At 37.5% G+C, this 23,136-nt stretch overlaps 1 protein-coding gene across 1 annotated transcript; it reads right to left on the bottom strand.

The window, feature by feature from the left end:
* Window positions 1-299: 299 nt before the first annotated feature.
* Window positions 300-22,535, bottom strand: SLC13A1 (solute carrier family 13 member 1). Its single transcript, XM_050324375.1, has 15 exons — window positions 22,420-22,535; window positions 20,512-20,640; window positions 19,809-19,945; window positions 17,179-17,366; window positions 16,595-16,646; window positions 16,440-16,506; window positions 15,790-15,950; window positions 13,164-13,283; window positions 12,026-12,124; window positions 11,836-11,937; window positions 6,123-6,226; window positions 5,129-5,238; window positions 4,305-4,466; window positions 1,760-1,897; window positions 300-1,658 (listed from the first exon to the last, which is right to left on the bottom strand). Exons 1-15 carry the CDS (start codon window positions 22,516-22,518, stop codon window positions 1,515-1,517), a joined length of 1,812 nt encoding a protein of 603 aa, XP_050180332.1. The 5' UTR covers window positions 22,519-22,535; the 3' UTR covers window positions 300-1,514.
* Window positions 22,536-23,136: the final 601 nt, after the last annotated feature.

Here is a 23,136-nt window from a genome sequence, read left to right as displayed (position 1 = left end):
TGGCCATAGCCTTATTTTGCCACTGCATTAAAACAAGTGGGGTGGCCATCCTGAAGAGATAGCAGCCTCAGTCAGGCTTAAAAGAGTGGTGGCATGCAGAGACAGCAACTACGTACACAAAACCAACATCATTAAGAAAAAGTGCTTCTTTAATAATTCACTGAAGCTGAACCTGCAACTAGTAGCTAAAGGAAGCATACTACATATACAACAATACTATACACTGTATTCTGGCATTATAGAAGTCATGACTGGCATCTCTAAATATGCACTATCAAAAATGAATGTAAACCATCTAATCAAAAAGCAAAAGCATTTATTGGTGGTTGTTTTTAGGAAAAATGGATAACTTACACTATCTATAAAAGACAGATTAAGGTTTGCAACTATCATGTAGATGTCCCAAGGCATGATCCAAGCTAAATACATGCAGCTTTCATTCAGACTACTAACAACATGCTCTTTACAAATTATCACCTGTCTTCCCAACAGGTAAGGTGATAGTCCTTGTGGAGAAAAACATGTAACAACCAAATAGAACGTCATTATTTGAAGGTATCTTTGAACTCCAACTTCCATTCTGACTACATTGCACTGTTTTGTATTTAGAACATTACAACATCAACACAGTTTAGTAACCTTAAACTGCCACCGGTCCTGTAGAGATCATGAACCTCCAGGCGAAGATGCACTGCACTTGATCGACAGTTTGAGTGTCAAATCTTCAGCACTCTATCTTATGGTTTCAGTCATCAAGGGGATTTATCTCTACTTTTAGCAGAGAGATATGATGATAATTTAGTCTCCATTTATACAGATCAACTCAGATTTATCAATATATGTCGATCCAGACAAATACTAATTTTTTTTACTTTTGTTTTTTTACAACAACGATGACATGTTTTGGTGAGGTGTTGGGAGCAGTTAGACTAAACATATGTTTAAGTATGTATTCTCCTTCCAGGTTACAAGGTGCTTAAGAGATAAAGTGCTGTTTAAGTGGTCATGCTGCTATTCTCCGTTTTTCTGTGCATTTTTGACAGGTCCGTAAACTACGTGTTCAAGAAAGTCCTCTGCCTGATCTTTTGTTTGTGATCAATGCTGTTTCAAACAGAGTTTGAATCTAGAAAACAGAAAACTAATATGTTCTCTGACAACCCCCAAATAAGAAATAGCAAGAACATGTATTTGAAATAATAAAATTTACATTTCATTATTCTGCTACCCTGAGAATGGGGGCAAACTGCCAGTGATAATGGCTATGCACATTTATTTTTTTCCTTCATAACATGAAGATATTAAAATTCAGACTAGCTGAAGTAGATTAGAAACCTGATCTAGCTGTGGTATTTGGAAAGTCTAGCACTCTTCCTGATTAGACTCTCAGACTGGATCATCACTCTCTGGCACTGTGAAATACGGCATTTATAGTAATGTAAGTCCTTATCATTGTGGTGACAAAAAACATTTTAAGTGACTCACCACGTGCAAGAAAAGAAACAAAACTTTTTTTTTTACAGCCCAGTGCCATTTGTAGGTGGAATGTTTGGAATCCAACTTGGGTAAGTATAAAGATCGAATATAGGCACTATCCATGTCATAATTGCAAGCATAACTGCAGCAACTCCAATAATGTTAACGCCCAAACCAGCTTTCACCTAAAAAAGAGGAAAAAGAAAACAGAAACTTACATCAAGATACTGAAGAAAATTTTTTAAATGTTAAAAATCCCCTTTAGGGACTTTTGTTTAAAACTCACCATGTCCATAACAGTTAAATGACGATATGAAAATACAATGGCATTGGATGGGTTTGATACAGGAAGCAGGAATGCAAAGGAAGTGCACAAGGTAGCAGGTATCAAAATGAAAAGTGGGTTCACATGAATGGCTTCAGCCTATCGAAAAATAAGAGAGTAGAGCTGTCAAGGGATGCATTTGCCAAATTAAATACATAAATGCAAACTTCTTATATTATCAGAAGTGAACTGTAAATAGAACTGCTAGTTTAAATAGTGAGAAATAACTTTTTTTAGTAACTCATTTTTTGAAATTATATCTGAGAATGCTTCAGAGGAGAAAAGATTGTTCTTTAAATTCACGCCTGATGTTTTCTGATTGTACTTGAGTCCATAAAATAAGGCTATTGCAAAGGCTGCTCACATTACACAGGCACAAGAAGGAAAAACACTGCAAGATGATGAAGTTGCACGTCTATACAATTCATAACAGGAGTTCAGTGAGGGATTAAATTCTGTTTGATATCTTTATTGGTGATCTGAATAAGGGGATCAAGTGTACCCTCAGTAAAATTGCAGATGACACTAAGTTGGGTGGGACTGTTGATTGTGCTGAAGAGTATGAAGGCTCTGCAGAGGGATCGGACAGACTGGATCAATGGGCAGAGGCCAACTGTAGGAGGTTCAACAAGGCAAAGTGCTGAATCCTGCACTTGGGTCACAACAACTCCACGCAGCACTACAGGCTTGGAGCAGAGTGGTTGGAAAGTAGCCCAGCTGAAAAGGACCTTGGGGTTGACAGTGGGCTGAACATGAGCCAGTAGTGTGCCCAGGTGGCCAAGAAGGCCGTGGGCATCCTGGGCTGTATTAGTGTGGCCAGCAGGACCAGGGCAGTGACCCCTGCACTGGTGAGGTCACACCTGAAGTATTTTGTCCAGTTCTGGATCCCTCATAAGAAAGACACTGAAGTGCTGGAGCGAGTCCAGAGAAGGGCAACAAAGCTGGTGAGAGGTCTAGAGGGTAAGTCCTATGAGGAGAGGCTGAGGGAGCTGGGGTTGTTTAGCCTGGAGAGAAGGAAGCTCAGGGGTGACCTTATTGCACTTTACAAACCCCTAAAAGGAGGTTTTAGCCAGATAGGGGTTGACCTCTTTTCCCAGGCAACTACCACTAGGACAAGAGGAAATGGCATCAAGCTGTACCAGAGGAGATTCAGGCTGGATGTCAGGAAGAATATTTTCTCTGAAAGGGGTTGTTAAACATTGGAATGGGCTGCCCAGGGACGTGGTGAGTGACCATCTCTGGAGGTGTTCAAGAAATGACTGGACAGAGTGCTGTGGTCTAGTTGACAAGGTGGTGATCAAAGGTTGGACATGATGATCTCAGAGGTCTTTTCCAACCCAAATGATTCTGTGATTCTGTGAAAAGAGGACTAACACTTTTTTGAAAGAGAGGGAAAAGGTATAGATATATGTCTAGGCTGGCCAAGAGGAAAATCAACAGAGTAGAAGACAATCAGTAAGTTTTGAAGAAGAAAGAATCAGATCTTTTGATGAAAATGATGAGAAGAAAGGGCAGAATTGAGCTAAGGACAGAAGAAATGAGAATTATGTGTAAAGCACATCTATTAGCCCTCTCTTTGCTGACAACCTACACCGTTAACCATTTTTGCTGAAGATGCAGTCCTGAAGAAATTCTAAGAGAGATGTCCTTTTTAAGAGCTTCAGATATTCACAGATAGTAATAACAGCATCAATTTTCATGTGTTGAACTGTGTTGGATTTTGCTGGGGTAGAGTTAATTTTCTTCTCAGTGGTTAGTATGTTTTAGATTTTTGTTGAACACAATGTTGATAATATAGAGATGTTTTTGTTCCTGCTGAGGAGTACTTACACAGAGCAAAGGCCTTTTCTACTTTTCTTACTGCCACACTGGCAGAGAAGTTGGGATTGAGGAGGAAATTGCTGGGAGACACAGCTGGGACAAGTGACCCAAACTGACTCAAGGGATATTCCATACTATATGGCAACATGCTCAGTATATAGAGTAGGGGAAAGAAGGAGGAAGCAGGAGGATGTTTGGAGGGTTGGCATTTGTTTTGCCAAGTAACTGCTATGTGTGATGGGGTCCTGCTCTCCTGGAGATGGCTGAACACCCACCTGCCCATGGGAAGCAGTGAATTAATTTCTTGTTCTGCTTTGCTTGCATATTCAGCTTTTGCTTTCCAGGTTAAACTCCCTTTATCTCAATGCATAACTTTCCTAGCTTTTACCCTTTCAGTTCTCTCTCCAATCATGCTGGTCAGGGAGTGACCAAGCAGCTGTGTAGTATTTGGTTGCTGACTGGATTTAGACCACAACATGAACTTTTATCTAATTTTACTAATTTTTCCACATCCCTTGTAAGAAATACTTTTAACAACCAAGTATCCAATGCACAAAACAGAACAGGAAAAAACCCTGAATGACATATTTTATGGAGACTTTTTAAAACTGCTTCTTTAAGCAGTTGTATTATTATATGGATGATAAAGCATATTCTGATTAAAAATAACATTTTTTATACTCACCAAAGGAGATAGTATGGGCAAAAATATCGTAATGGTAGCTGCATTGCTGGCTACTTCTGTTACTGAAGTAACAATAAGACAGGATATCAGGATAATCAACCACAATGGTAATGATCCTATAGGGGTCAATTTACTTGCTACCCACTCAGAAAGATTTGAAACCTGTGTAAGGAATATGATAACACTGATTATGTTTAGCAAGTCATTGTAAGAAAAATTTAAAAAATGGTATAGAACAGACTGTACTCATCTGTTACTTGTAAAATATTTATGTAGAAGAGAAAAACATTGGAAACATTTTCCATATTCCTACCACATATTTTTAAGCCCATTTTTCTAATTCAGTTGTACCGTATAGGAGCCCATGTAAACTATATTCCATTTATTTATATTTGCACCTCTGAGACGGTTAGTGGAGTCTTATCAGAAAATGGTAATATGCATATATCAGGCTCCATAACCACAGTCTGGGTCCAAACCTGCTTGATTTACTTGAGTAACCACCATGGTTCAAAAAGAGGTACTTCAGTGACATGTGACATTAACCCTAAGGCTTTGGAAACAGTGTGTCTTCACCACTACCACTGCCATCAGGATTAAATTACATAACACACAGTAGTCATCATTGCCTTGGAAGACAAAGGAAGCTTCTTTTTCTGTAAACCTGTTTTCTGAATATCTTGAATATTCACCACATTTATAGTGTTCAATATTGCTACAGAATAACTTGCTAAAACAAGAGAATAACTGAATTCACTGCATGTCTCAATTGCTCCTGATGTGGGTCATGCTATTTGTTCAGTATCTTCTATAAATTGCATTACCTCACAGCCGTCTGCCAGTGCAAACCCGCCACCAACAAGAATAGCTATTTCCCAGGGCATGCATGACTGAAATTCCTTCCAAGTAATGAGTGGAGTGTAACCAAAAACAGCTAGAGAAAAAAAAAATAATAAAAAACACCACAAATCCCCAAACAACATTTAAAAACATATTGACAAGCTCTTGAAATAATCTCTCTGAAGAAGTACTTGGGAAAAATTCAAAGGCAAAAATCTCACCATTATAACATGAAGAAAGTCTCTGATGGAATCAACCTGCATTTCCTGGGATAGGTCTTTAGCTGGGGAAAACTGTCACAGCTTGGAGACATAAGAGCTGTAACAGTTTCCGCCAATGGAAGAGTGACCCCTTTCCCCTCCTTCCCTATGTGGAAGATAGCTGTGGGATATCAATGAGTTTAATTTACTCAATAAGACTGCACTATTCAGACAGATTGCTGTGCAAAGGCTCTTTCACTTAGGTTCATTTAGGTTCTGGTCTTGCATACTCTATGAACCCCCAGATCTCACTGATTTCAGAAGCACAATTGAATGCATAAAGAGGACAAGCCAGAAGTATACTTTAGGGAATATTTCATTTTGAAGAGGAAAAGTTACATGATTATGAACTAATGTATCATTTTGAGTTTTATAGGGTACCTTAATTAAGCAGTAAATTTTCAGAAAATAAGACCAGTCCTGCCCCATTCAGTCCCACTTCAAAGCTCATTGCTGTCAATGGAAAGGTTTCCACTGCTGACGATGGGCTGCAGGCAGCAGGTTCCTGCACAGCACTAGCTCCTGCTGTTCACATTGCATAATTGTTGGCACTGACTTCCAGGCCAGGGATGCTTTATATCCCAGGAGAATTTTATCCTGTATTAAGATTTTAGCATAATTACTTAACAACATTCCTCTAACCAGTGCAATATGTTATATTTATCGTAGCATCTTAGGTACCTTATTGTAGTAAAATCTACATCAAAATATACTCAACTGTTTTCTCCATTTGAAGTCCTAGACAACGTTTTTGCTGGAATAATAAAGAACAGGAGGCCTATCAATAAGGCAGCGGTTGAATCCATAATATAGCTTTTATACCTAAGGAGAAGTTAAAAAGAAAAAAACCACATAAATATACATATTCAGGAGGAGAAGGGGAAACAATTGAAGAGGAGGATGGAATAGCAGAGAAGAGCTGCTGTAGACTTGATCTGAACCCTCTATTCCCCATCCCTTGCACCTTTTGGTGTGGTGAAAAGAGGCAGAGGTGTAAGAAATGAAGGAGTCAAGATGAGCCTGGAAAAAAAAAGGGTTGGTGAAAAGGGTTTTAGTTTTTGTTTTTGTTTCTCACCATCTGACTCTATTTTTAGTCAGTAATTAAATTAATTCTTCCCATATCGAGTCTGTTTTGCCCATGATTGAAACTGATAAGCAATATCCCCGTCTTTATCTTGACCCACAAGCTTTTTGACCTTATTTTCTCCCCTGTCCTGATGACAAGGGGCAGGAGAGAGCAACTGGGTGGGCACCTGGCAGACAGTCATGGCCAACTCATCACATCTGTAAAAATATTTGGTGCAGTCCCTCTAAAGTCATAAATAAGCATATTGAGTAAGCATGTGTTATTTTGCAACACAGAAAGGGTGATGTTTTTGTAGCTAAGAAAATGCAGCAGAGCTTAATTTTCATCCTCCAAAGGCTCTCATTACTAGGGTCATAGTCACAAAGGTCATATTTGTTTTGGTCACTTCCAGTGCCTGAGAACTGTTTGCACTACTGTTTCTTAAACTGATTCAATATCCTTCTAATTTATACAGAGTACCCCTAAGATCAGGCAAGGTGCCAAGCTGAGCTCTAAGGTCATTTTAACACATCCATCTGAGTCTGTTACAGACTGCTAGATGGTGACATATTCCAGTCTGTCTTTTCATTCAAGATAGTAATTAAAAACTAATAAAAATTTTACTGAAGAAAGTTAAAGCAAACATTTTCTTTTGTTATTTTTTCTATTTTCTCCAAGTTCTATAAGATTTTCTGAACCAATATACCAATATATTTGTTCTCTTAGCCTCAGACCATATGCTTTTCTGAATATACAGCTACAGTAGGTCCAATAATAACTTCCTAGCAGATCTTTCCAGCAGTGTAATGTTTTGTACTAAATAAGGGCTTTTTACTGAAAAGAAAAAAAATTCCTCATGGTTTTAATGCTACAAATGTATAATCTGATAGATCCCTTTGCTTGGTTAGATGAAATTCAAAAAAAGCTTAATATGCATAATACACTGGCACCAAAACCAGCATAGTTTTAGCTATCAATGTCACAAAATGAAGCTGCCATAGAAGTTGAAGTGATTCTCTAATATTTTGTGTTTCCTGCTTCCTAGTGTCTGCCTGCATAGAAAATAAATTTTGAAAAAAATTATTAAATTGTTATGGTTATATAGGCAGAGGGTTCTGCCTATATATCACCCTTATCCTAGGATCAGATGCGCTGGGTCTAAAGATCTAAAATCTGTTCCTCTAGGATCCTATCCTACATTCTCTCAAGACTTGCTAGGATTTCTTAAGGCAAGATCTAGACACAGAAACAATTTATGCCGCCACTTTCTTCTAGGCAGCCGCATTTTCATAGAATGGTTGAGTTTGTTAACGGACCTCGGAAGGTCATCTGGTTCAACCCCTCCCTGCTCAGGCAGAGTCATCCAGCTCAGGACTCTGTCCAGACACCAAAAATGAAGACCCCACAACCTCTCTCGGTTGCCATCACAGGTAAAAAATATTACATGATGTTCAGGAGTCCTTTAAGTTTCAGTGCTTGCCCATTGTCTCTCATCCTGTCAGAGAGTACCCCTAAGAAGACCCTGACTCTTTCGTCTTTACTCCATACCTTGCAGATTTAACCATTGTCAAGATGACCCTGCAGCCCCCTTCCTCCAGGGGTCGTTCCTCCCCACCTTGCATTTACACTTTGCACTTAATGCTTGTTGAACTAGGGAGGTGCAATTTTTTGCTCACAAAACTTAGTATTCCTGATGCAAAACACCATTCTCAAAAAACCTGCTTGGGACACACACAGCATCCTACCATTAGTCATACTGTTATGAAGATACACACATGATGCTATTCCAAACAGAATAAGATAATAATTTTTCAAAGTACATTTATCCAAGTTGTAATACAATTGCAGATACAGCATCTACCTGTTTATAAGACAGCAAATCTTATTGTGGTATAAGAAAGCAAAAAGCCTGTTGATTCAGGAGATCTCACATGACTGCAACTGAAATCATTGTAGAGAACAGGGCTGTGGGCAAAAATACAGAGTGGTCTTGTATTAGACTTAAAGGAATCAATAAACCATGCAAAAAAAAGCATGAGTACATTCAGGCAGCAATATAAGGAAGGGGGAGGGAAGTCCACCTTGCAGAGATCAGCTGTAACCAGCTGCAGCCCAGTGTTGAACTTAACCATTTCTTACAAGGTTCCTATAGACTTGGCCAAAGGCCACCCTGGAACTCATCTATTTGAAGTTAATACTCTACAGCCTGGAATCAGGCCAGGACATAGAAGGAAACTGCTATAGCAGAAATGGTATGTGATCCTATGCTGTCAACAGATGGGGAGGAAACAGGCATTTTTAGTCTGTGCTGCTCTCAGTATTGTTATACAATATTTATTCAAACATCCTGCTGTTTGCTCCCAGGGGAGGTAACAGGCACAGGGCAGCACAGCAAAGGAAGGATTAGTCTTTAATAGATTTACAAATTTTTCTGGTAAAGGTAATTTATTTTTGAAAGACATCTGATGAAGCTGCTAAAAATGAGCTCTACTCAGCACTGATACAGCACAAATGTGGATTAAAAATTGGCTGACATTACAAAAAGGAGCTTAAAAAGTGGGAAGGTATCATGATTAAATATGAGTATTCTGCTGGGATTTCAAAAATATCATTATTTGCATATTAAAGGGATATTCAGTAACTTGTGAGGATGCACCCGGGGCTGAGAACATGAACATGATATGACAGGAATGATAGGAATTTCTTTTTTGAAGCAAAACTTGGAATATTTAATTTAGTTTGTCAAACAAAGCTTATAAAGACATATGATTACCTTATACATATATTTTTAAAGCAGCAATCACAGAAAAGTTTTTAATCCAACAAGAACAGGTAGCTGGAAGTTATATTTAGACAGAAAGCAGGTGTGAGTTTGTTTTTGCTTAGTTTGGCCACCAGGATAGACTATCAAGGAAAGGAGTAAATTCCAAAATCCAAGGAACATGGGCTTTGCCACTCTGACATCAAGACTGGTTTATTTCTGGAAATTCATATTCTAATAAATTAAGTATCTACCAGGCTTAACACGCAGAACAATGTAGCTCTTCTGACCTTCAGTATATTAAAATAAAGGATCAGACAGGCCTTTCTGGTATAAGAGCCAGAGAGTGGTATGATTCCCAGCTAATCACTCACTGGTGTGGGATGGTCTCATAGCTCTGATATTGTGGCTTTTCATGAGGTCAACGCTCTTTTCATGTGACAGAACTCCCTAAGGCCTGCTTGTGACTGCAGGATATGATCCTGTGGAAAGCAAGTACTATCAGATTTCTGTAAGGGTGGAGACAATTTCCTTATACTTGTTTCCTGTGCCATAAACTTAAGGAAGTTGTGCACATGCCTATCTGTACCTCTAAATCCAGAACACTGAACAATTTTGTATGCATTGGCCTTCAGGAGCAAGTGTGCAAGAGATATGAGCTACAGTTCATTGCATTGCAAGAAGCCCACAGAAGTTGCATCATAGTGACAGAAACACAGTTCCTGGAATTTGAGCTCTTCTTCCTGTTTCTTTGTTGTGTTTCTTTGTTTTGGTTTTTTTTGAAGAAGAAGATGGCTTGCTCCCAATTGTACCTGCACTGGATCCTCGCCCCACTCATGTATCTCGGCTGAGTTTTTGCTGCTCAGAAAAGTATTAACCTAATTGCCTGGGTTTATGTCTGTTAATATAATTGATTAATAAAGGAAAGCTATCTAGAAATACACAAGTTCTGAATAGTGAGAAATGCTTTCTTTCCCCTTAAAGGGTGTAACAGAAGCTTTGTTTCTCTTCAGACTACCTCACGCAAGTTATAACATGATTCAGCCTAATGTGACATAACATGTGCTTGCATTCCCTTCAAAAGGAAAACTTTAGAGGGCATCCATGAAGTAATGTCCCTGTGAAGAACCTGCAACCATGCTTATTTTGAGAATGTTCTGTATTTCCCTGCCAGTGAAAAGAGTCCTCAGACAATGGTAACTAGCTTCAAATACGAATATGTGGCTCTCTGGACCAAAAAGAATAATTTGAGCCATAAGTCCCATATTTGGAAGGTTGTTTACAATGCCTGTTTTTCAGTATCAGATGTAGCTCTTTAAACAGTGCTCAATGAGCACTAAATATTAATATGAAGCAGAAAGAGAAGCCAAGCCAGCCTGATTGCTTAGCTAGCTGATTGATTGCTTGATTAGGTCAACACTCCAAACACCCTTCAAGAATACAGTGTTTCCTATGAGACAATGATCATCAGCTCTGCTGTTGTTATGCAGGAGAGGGTAAATGTTCTTTTGCAATTTTTTTGATATTTAAAAGTAAATAATTTTAAAACAATCTTAGTTTTTAATATTATTTTTAAGGACAATTATTGCACAAAATAATTTTTGCTTTACCCTTTAAATCTTTGAAGTGCTACAATTATTCCTGGTAACATCCTCTCCCAGACTTTCTGGAAGAGCACTGGGGAAGGTGTGTAAGTGCATGAATGGTGGAAATATATTTAAACAGAGAAAGCATGATGGATATGGGTTCACATTTCATTTATGACAAACACACAGGAAAACAAAATTGAAAATTACATCCTAGTCCAACACTGGCCTTTGGGCCATCCAATAATTAATGTTAAGTCCAGAAGGACTTAAACAGCACTAAGTCCTGCTTGTCCCAATCCTGTAACTACTTCCCACCACTCCACAGCAAAAAGTCAGACCTTTATCACAGGAAAAAAAAAGAACTGAAATTGTAGGAAGTACAGCAAGAGAAAAGGAGATATCACAGTATTATAAATTCCTGTAAGACTAACTGATTACTTAGGGAAAAAATCCAGGTGATCCTGGGGAACTTGAAGCAGAAAGCAAAACAATGTAATAGTTCTTAGGTTTTTGGTGGTTAGTTGAACTGTGATGTTGAGGGAATTATGTATGAACAGAAAGTAATTTATAGCATTAATTTGAGCTGCTGCAGCAGGGGATGTTGGCCTGCATGCATACTAGTGTGGTTGTCACTAAATGCAGGAGATCAAAAAATTCTAATCAAAGATTTATTATTGAAATTTCACATTTGATGAGGAAATGGGATATTGTGACATTAACCATCATGCGTTCTTCCTCACCAGATCAAGCCTAAAACCTAGGCATAATCCCTCTTAGGAGGCACTTGATTTTATCCTGAAATGTGTTTAACACATTTCAGCTATTGCACAAGTGCATATATGAAATCTCTAGAGTTTATCTATTCAGTATACACTACAAAGATTTGCATGAATTTCAGCCTGGAATATTTCTGAAATATTGAAAATATTTTAATTTTTGAGAATTGAGACGAAAAGAAGGTATGTATTTAAGACACAGTACAGTACTTGCTGCTGTATCAAAAGAGACTACTTACTCTGGGAAAAGTGAAGACCACCCTGGGATGAATCCAGGATCTCTGGTGAACCACAGAATGGTCATTAGAATGAAGAGGACAAGTGTGACAATTTCTGGGTAGCTATAGCAGAAACAGAATGAGTTATAATTTTCCTAAATTCACAGTTGTATTTAGTTGCTCTTGTTTGCAGATTTATAGTTTGAGATACCTCATTGGTCCAAGTTTCTTATACTCCTCCTGAATCACCCGTGATGAGGCCTCTTCTCTCGCTGTTTTCTTCTTGCTGCACTTGAACATGTTTTTAAAACTGGAATGTAAAGCAGCAGTATTAGATGATGAACTAATAGTGTATACAGAAGAAAAACAAGAAATCTAGCTTTTCTAAGAGTAGTTACCAATAGCACTTTACAAAAGGAAAAATGTCACTTTACAATGCAATATCTCCCATTTAATTATCACACACCAAACTGATCACATTGGAATTAAAAAAATCCAGTGGGAGATTGACAGAGGCTGCAGCAAAATGTGTCCTGTTCTTGACTAGTTCATTTACCCAGGAAGGATGAAACTTTTATCATGGAAACTAATTGAAACAATCAAATATATAACCTGGCTATTTAATGAAAGTCATCTATGACTCTGCTTTACTTTGGTTTAGAATGAAAAAGTTTGTATCACATGAGTAGCCTGCAGAATATTTGCTGCAAACTAGGTTTTCATTCCTGGCTAAGACTTTTTACAGTGTTAAAAAGAACATTACAAAACAATCAAGAAAAATGACAATCAAGAAAAAGGAAAGAATATATGTTCTCATATGTTAGTGAACTTATGGAGAGCAAGGCTTTGAAGAATCAGCCCAAAAGAAGTATGTCCTCTCCAAAACCGTAAAAGCCCAAACTCTGTGGAAAAACAACAATCCTACATACCACCACACATAAACTTAGAAAAAGTAGAAGTTTTTTACTTCAGATTTACAAATATAGTAATTCGGTTTATAACTCAGGTATTGTTAAAGTATTCAAAACAATCTCTGACTCCACCAAAGGGCGTACTCCTGACTGTGAATCTTCCAGTCAGACCAAAATGTGTTTGTCTGTCTTGCAAACATGCACTATTTAATGATGACTCACTTTTGATACAGACTTTTTACACTGAGCTTAATAGTCAAGGATCTCTATTTTAGAAAATTCTTATTCCATCCAGAGGTTAAGTCATACTAATCAAGGACACAAAATCACTGTTGCTGCATTTTCTTCCTATTGAACCTGTTAAACCTAGATGCAGTATGTACTCCTGGTGTAAACTATCAGTTACTTTTAGTTTTATTGATTACACAATTTACTTACTCAAACCCAAGGAAAAGCCACTGGAGCCAGATCCAGGAGAGCAGCAAAATAATAACTGCGATGGGGAAGGACATGATAAACCAGGATCCAAAATTGATGCACTGGCAACCTGGGTAACGTCTGGATGAAAGTAAAAAACATGTTCAGTTCAGCTTTGCAAAGGAATGAAGACTTGTGAGAAGTGCCAGAATGCACTGCTGAATGACAGTGCTTCTGGCTGGCAGCATGAGGTGTCCTCTGGTATCCTTTTCCCTCACCCTCCCATTCTTTTCCTTATCTTCATGATGACTACAGGAACTAGGTGTGCCAGTTATTCGACCACTGGATCAGCAACAGATCTGGAGATCTGACTCAGACTGAGATGTGTCTAACCTGAGTTCTGTAGGCAAGGGAGGGCCACTTGTCAACTAGCATTAAGGACCATTAGTACTACAAGGAAACAGAATCTGAAAAGAAACAGAATCTGAAAGAAAACAGGTCTATGAGATGAGATTTTAGCACAAGAAAATATACACAAATGACAAAGCTTCCAATGAACATAGAAGACAACAGTGGAGACTTGTATTTTTAAAACTTCTGTAAGCAATTCAAAACTGATTAAAATCAAAATTGTTATTACTAATTTCCAGGAATGTTAATTTGCTAGTTGGATTGTCTCTCCAGTCACCTTGTCTCTTTGAGGTTGTCTTAACCTACTGTTCACAGATGTGGGCCATTCAGCCAGAGCTCTCCCTGCAATGTGGTTTTATAAAAAAAGGAGAAATGAGCTCTGGTTTTCTGAAAGAAATTATTTTACTCTTGAAGGTGAAAGATGTCAGAGAGTCAAAAGCTTTTTTTACAATTTACTTTGTGAATAGAAATTACTCTTCCTTTGAGCTCCTCCAACTCTACTGAGTGAGCTTTTAATGCTAAAGTGAGAACAGTCTAGTCTCTTTAAACAGCTTTTCTCCTTGATGCAAAAAAATCAGATAGAATGGAAATAAAAATTTCCAGACAGAGTATCTAATGACCATTTCTGATTATTAGCCAATCTTTTGTATTTCATGTCTTGCAAGAAGGAAAATAATTCTGATGGTTACATAGGTTTTTGAAGCTGTAAATGCTTATCATAAATGCTCTCTCAAGTACCGTGCACATTTTAGATTTTATCTATACTTACTGTGATGCTTACAAATATTGCAATTAGAGTACTAACAGGGACAACACCAAAAGTCCAATCCTCTTCTTGAGGTAATGCTTTAAATTGCAGTTGTACATAATGATGTGACAGTGAAAGTGGAATGATAAAAAGCAGTGTGCTGTTACATTATTTATTGATTACAGGGCTATGTACCTTTTATTACATGATTAGGCATATCAGTTTTTGAATTTAAAAATTGCAAGATAGAAAACATCTTACATAAGCATAACAACTTAGCATTTCATAACTTGCTAAAGTGTTTATGATCCCTCCTGTAACATGTGCAATGATTTCTTATTAGGCAATAAAACAAGCTCTTAAAAACTTTATGCTAAAAATTCAATTCCATTACAATGTGTTAATTTATTGTGGCCAGGTTCCACAGTAAGTTTGTACAGGGTTGAATATTTGTGTATTTCTGGTAATCTGAATATTGCAGTTGGGTATTCTTCATCTCCAGAGTAAATATTCCTCAGGTAAACAGAACAATCAGTTTAAATGATTTTTAAAAATTATCTATTATACAGTCCTGGTTGGATTACCTGCTGTTGGATTATCTACTAAAGGTCTTGCCTGAGGCAAGGATAGACAGGACACACTGAACTGTTTATTTTCTAGACCTATTTTCTCTGGAAAATGAAAACATTACAAATGCAATCAATAACTAGTCTTTATCATTTTGCTATGTGCAATACAAAATAGTGGGGGGGAGGGTAACAAAAAGATAGTACTTTATTTTATTCTAGTTCAAAATTAGAGTATGAATACTTCTGGCAATAAATAGTTTGCAGGAAAAAAAGGTTCAGCAAGAACGATTGGTTTTTCAAGAGCTTTGGAATGAAATCTGCCATTTTCTTTTCAAAGCAGTTCTACTTAAATATGAGAAGGAATATTAAAAAATGCTTTGGAAAACCTTAGAACAAGGTGTTCCATTGAATGCAAGTTTCAGACTGGCTTCAAATTATTTTCTTTTTCATTTATCAATGAACTTAAATTCCTCATTTCAACAATGCTTAACCTTTTGTAAGTCTCATGATGGTCTTTGCTAAGCAGACCCAAACTTAACCCCTGCTTCAAGTAGAAATGAATAACAGTTCTTTACAACCTAATAGTGCCTGTCCTATTCATACTAAGTAGCACCCTCCTCCTCAGACAAGCCCATCTTTTTCCATGCAACTACTCAAATAGTAAAGTACTACTTAACCAAAGAATGACTGTCTTCTTGCATGCATTGGCAGATCATTTATAGCATTTTTCTGTGTACAGCAAATACAACCATGCAATTTCATTTTCTCTCTTTAACAAATAATTTTAAAAAGCAATAGGATCAAATAATATCAAATCAAAGGGTAAAGTTTCTAATGTGTTTTAGGGGAATCATGTGAGAGCTCAAGAATAATGTTAGAAATCTGAATTAAAATGAATATAAATAAAGTAGTCTCTTACGAATTGAAGTGCTCACTAAAAATCAGATTAGTTGATGTTCCTGTGATGGTGGTCAGCCCTCCAATGGTAGCAGAATAAGCAATACATAAGCACATCACTTTGAGAATCCCATTGCTTTTGTTCTTTCTGCCTTTTCTCTCTGCTTCAGCAGGTGGTAGGTTCTGCTTAGAAAGTATATACACCAATTAATATATATGAAGGGCTCATCATGAGGCACAAAAATAGCTTTCAAGGATGCCTTAGAAGAGCCAGACAATTTGCTGGCAATATAGCTGTAAGCAGTGCAGTTTGGTTTGCTGTTATAGTGGTACTGCAATTATTCACATGAAGGAAAAGGATCTGTCTCAGATAAAGGATCTCTCTACTGAGACCGGAACTTCCCTTACATGTACTGATATATATACACACCATATATATCAGCTTTGTACTCTGGTGAGGTTGGTTTATCTTGTGTACAATACACTGGGAGCACAAAACCACTAATGACATGATTATATAAGCAAACTATGTGTATATGTGTGACTACACATATATCTCTTATTCACATGAAACTAGATTTATTGCTACCTGTGCTATGTTAGGTGTTGCACAGAAGTGAGATTTAGGTTAAAACTAAGTTACACTGTGTAATAAAAAGACACCTTAAATACCTGTTCCTTTCCTTTTTCATTTTCCTTTTCAACTGTGCACACAGTATTAGCCACATGGTTGTTATATCTGGAAAAAAAAGGCATGTATTGTAATAAACAGATATTCTATTTAGAAGAATTCTTAGAGTAGAATTTAGTAAATTAATAGCAATTACCTATTAATTTGTTTTTCTTTCCACTCAGTGTTTTCACATTCTCCTATGTTTTCTGTAAGACAGTGATGCAAAGACAAATGAACAATTCAAGGAGAAAAACATTTGGAAGTGCCAGTCTGAAAAAAAAGTTGAGTTGTGCCCTGTTCCTTCATGACTCCTATTCCCCAGAATCCAAATCTTTTAATGAGGAGAAATCTGTCTAACTTATAATCCAACTGTGTGGGAAACCAGTTTAGATTCGTTTGTTCTCCTAATATTACCTTAAAGAGCTCTTTTCTTGTGCTAACATTTAACCCTCAGTGCACCTATAGCCTCCAGTCATATTTCTTTTCAGACATTTTACTAGACTGAAAAACCATCATTTCCCCTTCTCTCCTCCTCTCATGAAACTGCCATCTTCTGCACCTGTTCAGTTTTAATCAATCTTTGTGAACGTGAGAGAGATCACACATGGTATTCCAAGAGGAGCATCACAATGAAGCATACAATGATGATAGTACTTCTCCAGCCATTTAATTGTATTTCATGTGTTGGTTACTGCTGAGTGAGGACGGGCCAGGACCAGAGCTGTGCCGCGTGCCTACCGTCCAGCTCCAGTGCTGGGTTGACGGAGCCGTTAGAGCAAGACATCTCCAGCGCATCAGCTTCTGCTTCGGCTCTGATGATCTGCTGAGCTACAGCCTCTACAATTGGCATCACCATGGCAGCAGCAGAGGTGTTGCTGAGCCACATCGACAAGAAAGCACAGCTAACCATGAAACCCAGCATAAGCCTGGAATAGAAGAGAAGAGTCTGTGACTGCTACAGAGACACCTCCTATCACCAGTCTATTTAATATAAATGGAAAACTTTTTCAACAGGAAGCTTGAAACACTAAACATTTAAAGCTTGTAATTGATTTTTGAGGAAGTTTATGAATTAAAATGATCTTGATCAAAGACACTGAAATTACCATATTTCAGTGTTGAAGGTTGAAATATATTGTAAATTGAAGCAGAAGCAATAATGTTTATTTACAGAATTATACTATATTTGAACCATTTTTGAAGAAAGAGCACCATACATGTAATGAATTCAAATGAGAGTTAAAATGGCTATACTCTGATGCTATTAATCTTGTACTATACAATCCAGGTCAAACCCCTGGAGCTATCTCTTAGGTTGCAAGTCCTCTAGATACCAGTCCAGTTGTTATGGGAAGAAATATTAACAATTCAGTAAGTGGTACTTAGTTCTTGGTACCTTTCAGGTACTTGTAGAGAGTCCCCCCTGAGCCTTCTTTTCTCCAGGCTAAACAACCCCAGCTCCCTCAGCCACTCCTCATAAGACTTTTGCTTCAGCCTCTTCACCAGCTTTGTTGTCCTTCTCTAGACATTCTCCAGCACCCCAATGTCTGTCTTGCAGTGAGGGGCCCAAAACTGAACACAGGATTTGAGGTTTGGCCTCACCAGTGCTGAGCACAGCAGGACTGGATCACTACCGTGGTCCTGCTGGCCACACTATTTCTGATATATATTTGCTTCTCCAGAATAATGCATAATGCAAAATCCATAAGTCTCCTGCTATTCTACTTCCACTGCTGCACCCCTATCATGACCTCTAATGCAGAAATCTCCTCCAGTGGTAACTCTGCCTTGTGCAGGATGAGTCTCCAATGTACACGGGCTGGCTGGGGACTGCTGTGGGCACTGCCATGGGCACAACTAATGAACAGCAGATGCTGAGAGGTGGGTAGATCCTCTTCCTCAAAGATCATCTTATCATAATCTTGTCATCCCTTTGTCATGATCAGGAAACATGATGAGCTAGTTACGAAGGATACTGCTTCCTCAGGGTTACAGTGCTGCCTGTGGAGTTTCACAGCATAATCTGAGTTGGAAGGGACCCACAAGAATCACCAAGTCCAACTCAAGTGAGTGACCCATACAGGGATCAAACCCATGGCTGTGGCATTATTAGCACCCTGCCCTAACCAGCTGAGCTAATCTCAGGAGTTACTGTAGGTCTCCTTCGCAGCTGGGTGCAGGTTAGATTGCCCACAGCAAGTTCCCCAGCAATGCTCAGCTTAGCATGGCACACCATCCACCTGTGTTCTCCCTTTCAAGATTTTGGCCAAAAGGTAAGAATTTAGGAGTGAATAACAAAATAGAAGTTAAAACAACTAAATCTACATAGCTCAAGAACACAACCAAAGATAATTGAAGGCAGTAGAACAGGATTGTAAGGAGCATTTTGTCAAATCCAACTGTGTCAAATCCAACCAGCTATCAAAAGATATCTAAAGACATCTAAACAAAATACATGTGATAGTTAAAATTAGGTCAGACAAGTCACTGAGGAATAGAAATAATCCAGCATTACCATGGGGTGCTATTAGTTAGACAACCTAAGAGGCATCTCATTTTTTAGACCTCGGGTTTCTGGTTTTCTGACCATTTGCTTCCTGTCATTGTCTGCTTCCTGGCAAGGAGTCATGAACATGATGTATTTTGGGAAGTCAAACTTGCTCTATAAACCTTATCGGCAGCCTTACTGGTGTGCTGACAGGTGCATCTGTGGGCCTAATCCTTTTCTGCAAGTTTGTAAAGCAAGCAAAGAGTTTTCACTTCGTAAAATACATGATGATAGTGAGTAAGCAGAGAGTGTGATTTCGTTTCCCTCATCACCTCATCCAAGCTGGGGAAGTTCTTCTCCTTTGACATTTTTTTTCATATGTAGACAAAGGAAAAAAACATAAGTAAAGACATTGTGCTTAATGTGTTTTTCCTTCCCCATCACATGTTTAGTTTTATGATTTTTTTTTCCTCACTGTATATTTGAGCTCTTCTTGTATTTTTGGGAATGTCCAGAATTTTGAAAACACTATTGAAATAAAAATTAATAATCAGCATAAAACAGTTTTTATGTTGAAGGCATTGGATATGAATGTTCCAAACACCATCAAGAAACAGGACACCTGTATTATTCACAAATTAACCATTCTTTTTGTCCAGAAGGATCCTTATGAACTGAATCACTGTAGGGGAACTTTTAATTAGGAGCTCAGCAAAATAATAAAGTGTCACTTGCAAATCAATCATATTAAGTCAAATATCTACTTTTAGTAGAAAAGAAAGTCTGGATTTCTTTTACTAAAAAAACACTAGGCAATTATTTCTGGAATACATAGATTTCCATAAGGAGTATTGTCCTTAAGACATTGTTTAGCACATACCATGCAGGGTTGACACCCACCAGCATCACCATTCTTAAGGCCACTCTTTTGTGCAAATTCCATTTTTCTGTTGACGTTGCCAAACAAATTACTCCAATCAGCAGCAGATGAAAGTCTTTAAAATAAGCAGATGCCACCTGAAATTAAAGAAAACAAACAAACAAACAAACAAGCCCCAAAAAATCCAAACAACCAGAAAAAAACCCAAACAACCATTTTTTTTTAACTAAATGCTGAATTTCTGTTAGTACTTGGTATTATCAATTTAATGGACTAAATCATCAATTAAATGTTGCTTTTATTGCTTTTGTCATCTATTCAACAAATACAATAACAACTTTAAACATAGAGTATGAGTATCTGTGATGTCATCACTTTAACATGATGTATTTTGCATATGGGGTTGCACTCAGCATTTTGCATGGGGTCATTAGTGTGACATCTCACCTTTGTAACCTTAAGATGTTTTATATCTAACTAGCATTTTCCTATTGACTGGCATCTTAGCACTGAAACGTAATATAGGAAAAAGTGTTAAACAAATACGAACAAGTCCTGAGGACAAAGCATGTAAGCAAGTCTTGAGGCAGAACTACTGTGATTGGCACTCCATGGCTGACAGGTTTCAACATTATACATTTCCTTCTTTGGAGTTTTGATCCTTGATATCCACAATATAAATGAGAGACAAAAAAAGATTTACCTGCTTGGATTCCATTATACCAAAAAATGGGAACATAATGGCAGGGAGCAAAGCTGAAACAGCCAGTGGCAAAGCTTCTGTGAGCCAAAAGATGGCAACTACAAACAATGTGTATGCACATTCTGCTTCCTATAATACAAAAGGCACCAACAAAAATATGAGTTGATCATCCAGGGGAAAAAATCACAGCTATGTCAACAGAGAGATTCCCCACACCCAGAGAAAGTAGGAGTCAAGGGACCTGAATTTAGGGTACTTATTGTGTGACATTGACAATCCTGGTAAGATATAAAACATAGGCTATAAAACAGTTCTAATTTTTTTTTCTAAGAGATAGTAAAATTATTTCAATTCTACCACTTAGGAAAGGTAGGAAAAAAGTCAGCTACCTAATCCTTCAAGGACAATTAATCACATAGGTTATTCTGGAGCATTCTCAGGCCATGGATTACCATAAATCACAAACACAGTCTATATGCCAGCAAGCCTTTAAGCCTCTAGGATAACTCACAGTCAAATTTTGTCTCTCCTGTAATCAATGAAGTTTTGTCATCAGTATTATTAAGGCAAGGATATGATCTAATAAAAGAGCTTTGTGCAAGACTGACAAGAAACACAGCTGTTGTTTTTAAGACTTGTAATTTTAATGACTTTTATTTAAACTCCTTAAAAAGAAGAGGTTTGGTTTTGTTTGTTTTGCTTTTTTTCCAGGAGAATCTTTTTCAATTCTGCCTGTAAAATGCAGCCACAGCCCAATGTAATGAGGTGAAGTAAGTCTAGTTTCTTCTAAAATCCTAGAAGCTTCTTTTGTGTGTTTTTTATTTATATTTATGCTTTTAAGGAAAATGGCTTGGAACTTTTTGTGACACTAGTTAGGGTATGAAACTACCCAACAGCAGCACAGGTGATTTGTTTCAGGAAAGGGAAAGCTTAATGATGTGGCTCTTGGAACCTTTGACTGGTAAAACAATGTTAAATCTAAGTCAGTCAGCTATAGCTATCATTTACTTTTTGAAAGAAGTTTTTGTTATGTATTAAACAATTTGAAAATTTCAACGGTTACCTATCAAATGCTCATCTCACTTAAGTCCTACCACACTAAGAATTTCCTGTGAGTTTCCTCTTGGAGAGGAAACTGAAATTATGAAACTGTGATGCGAGTGTGAAGCACGTTGCTCTGTAACCATTATCTGTGATGCAAGGACTTCTGAAACTAACTTTCATGTATTGTCATACGTGATATGTATAATGCACATGTGATAACGCATCACAGGAGAATTCCATTTCATTCAACTGACATCAGAGCTATAACAAATTGAATCATAAACAACATCTTTAGATAGCTATTTCATCAGCTTGGAGTTGTCACAAGAATTACTGAATGCCAGAAAAATTTATTTCAAGTAAAATAAAACTAAAATGTCCTGCCATAGACTTTTCTCTATTTAGGAACCATAAGAAATTTATCAGATCATTGACTTCAATCATTTCCTATCAGTCAGCACAATATGTGATGAACTTAAAATCCTTCATGAAACAAAAAAGTAAATGCAGCTCTCTTCCTGACAGTTCATCTTCATTGTCAATCATACAGAGCTGTTTAAAAGTGTCCAAAAGGTAAGGCAGGATTTTCAATGTAATCTAGATGATGTTAAATGGGAAAATCATTTCTGGACAAGAAAACAAATATGTGACTCAGAGCTTCATGCACCCAGTACAGAATTTTACATTGAACCTGTCTTCTCTACAATTCTATGCCAATACACTTTGACCAAAAAAAAAAAAAAAAGCTAAACTCAAAATGAAAACAAAATGAATTTATTCAAGGCCCCTTCCAACAGAAACTATCTATGAAAAGATCTGGTCTATACATATAGGTGTAATTACCTCTCAAAGCAGGTTACTTACTTTGGTTTTGATGATAAGTGGAAGTGGAAGTAAAAGTAGCGGGGTGAGGACAATGAGCAGGAGCCTTCGGTAAACCAGGAGGTAGCTAAGGATCTTCATGGTTGATGGCTGGTAGATGAACTTTCCTGCAGGAACTGCCAAAAAACTGTTCTGACTTTAAATAGCTGACTCTGATTAATATTTTTCCAAGCTATCACCTTTAGCCATTGCTAAAGCAGGCCAGTAAAGCAAGTTAAAAATAAATCTTGATCTTTATTGTTTTAGTGAGTTTATTAACAGTAGGTTGATAAGATAGGTGTTCATCATAAACCAAGGCTAGATGTCAGCCCTGTCAGGACTTTCTCTCCCTGCCCTACCTCATAACAAGTTTATATAATTAGAGTAGGTTTTAGATAGCTAGAAAATTAAAAACTTCAGATGCTCTCCCAGTCACTCTCGACTTCAGTAGGAAGACAAAACATATTACATACATAAAATACATATTCTTAAACAATTGTGACATTATGTGAAATCATATGCAAGATAACTATATTGAAAAGAATTAAAGAGTCTTTATTGTCGCCTCCATCGTCGCCTCCATCTGTGGCAATATTCAAAACTTGATATGACAACATCCCGAGAAATCTGACCTGAACTTTGCACTGCTTTGAGCACAAGTTTGGACTAGATGACTTGCAGAAGGCCCTTTTGTCCTCAGTTTCTCTGTTATTTCTGTCT

Source organism: Myiozetetes cayanensis, unplaced genomic scaffold, assembly GCF_022539395.1.
Source record: "Myiozetetes cayanensis isolate MyiCay16 unplaced genomic scaffold, myiCay2020 scf3, whole genome shotgun sequence".
Classification (NCBI taxonomy): Eukaryota; Metazoa; Chordata; class Aves; order Passeriformes; family Tyrannidae; genus Myiozetetes; species Myiozetetes cayanensis.
Note: the sequence above shows the minus strand (reverse complement) of the source record. Positions and strands in the feature narration are given on the sequence as shown.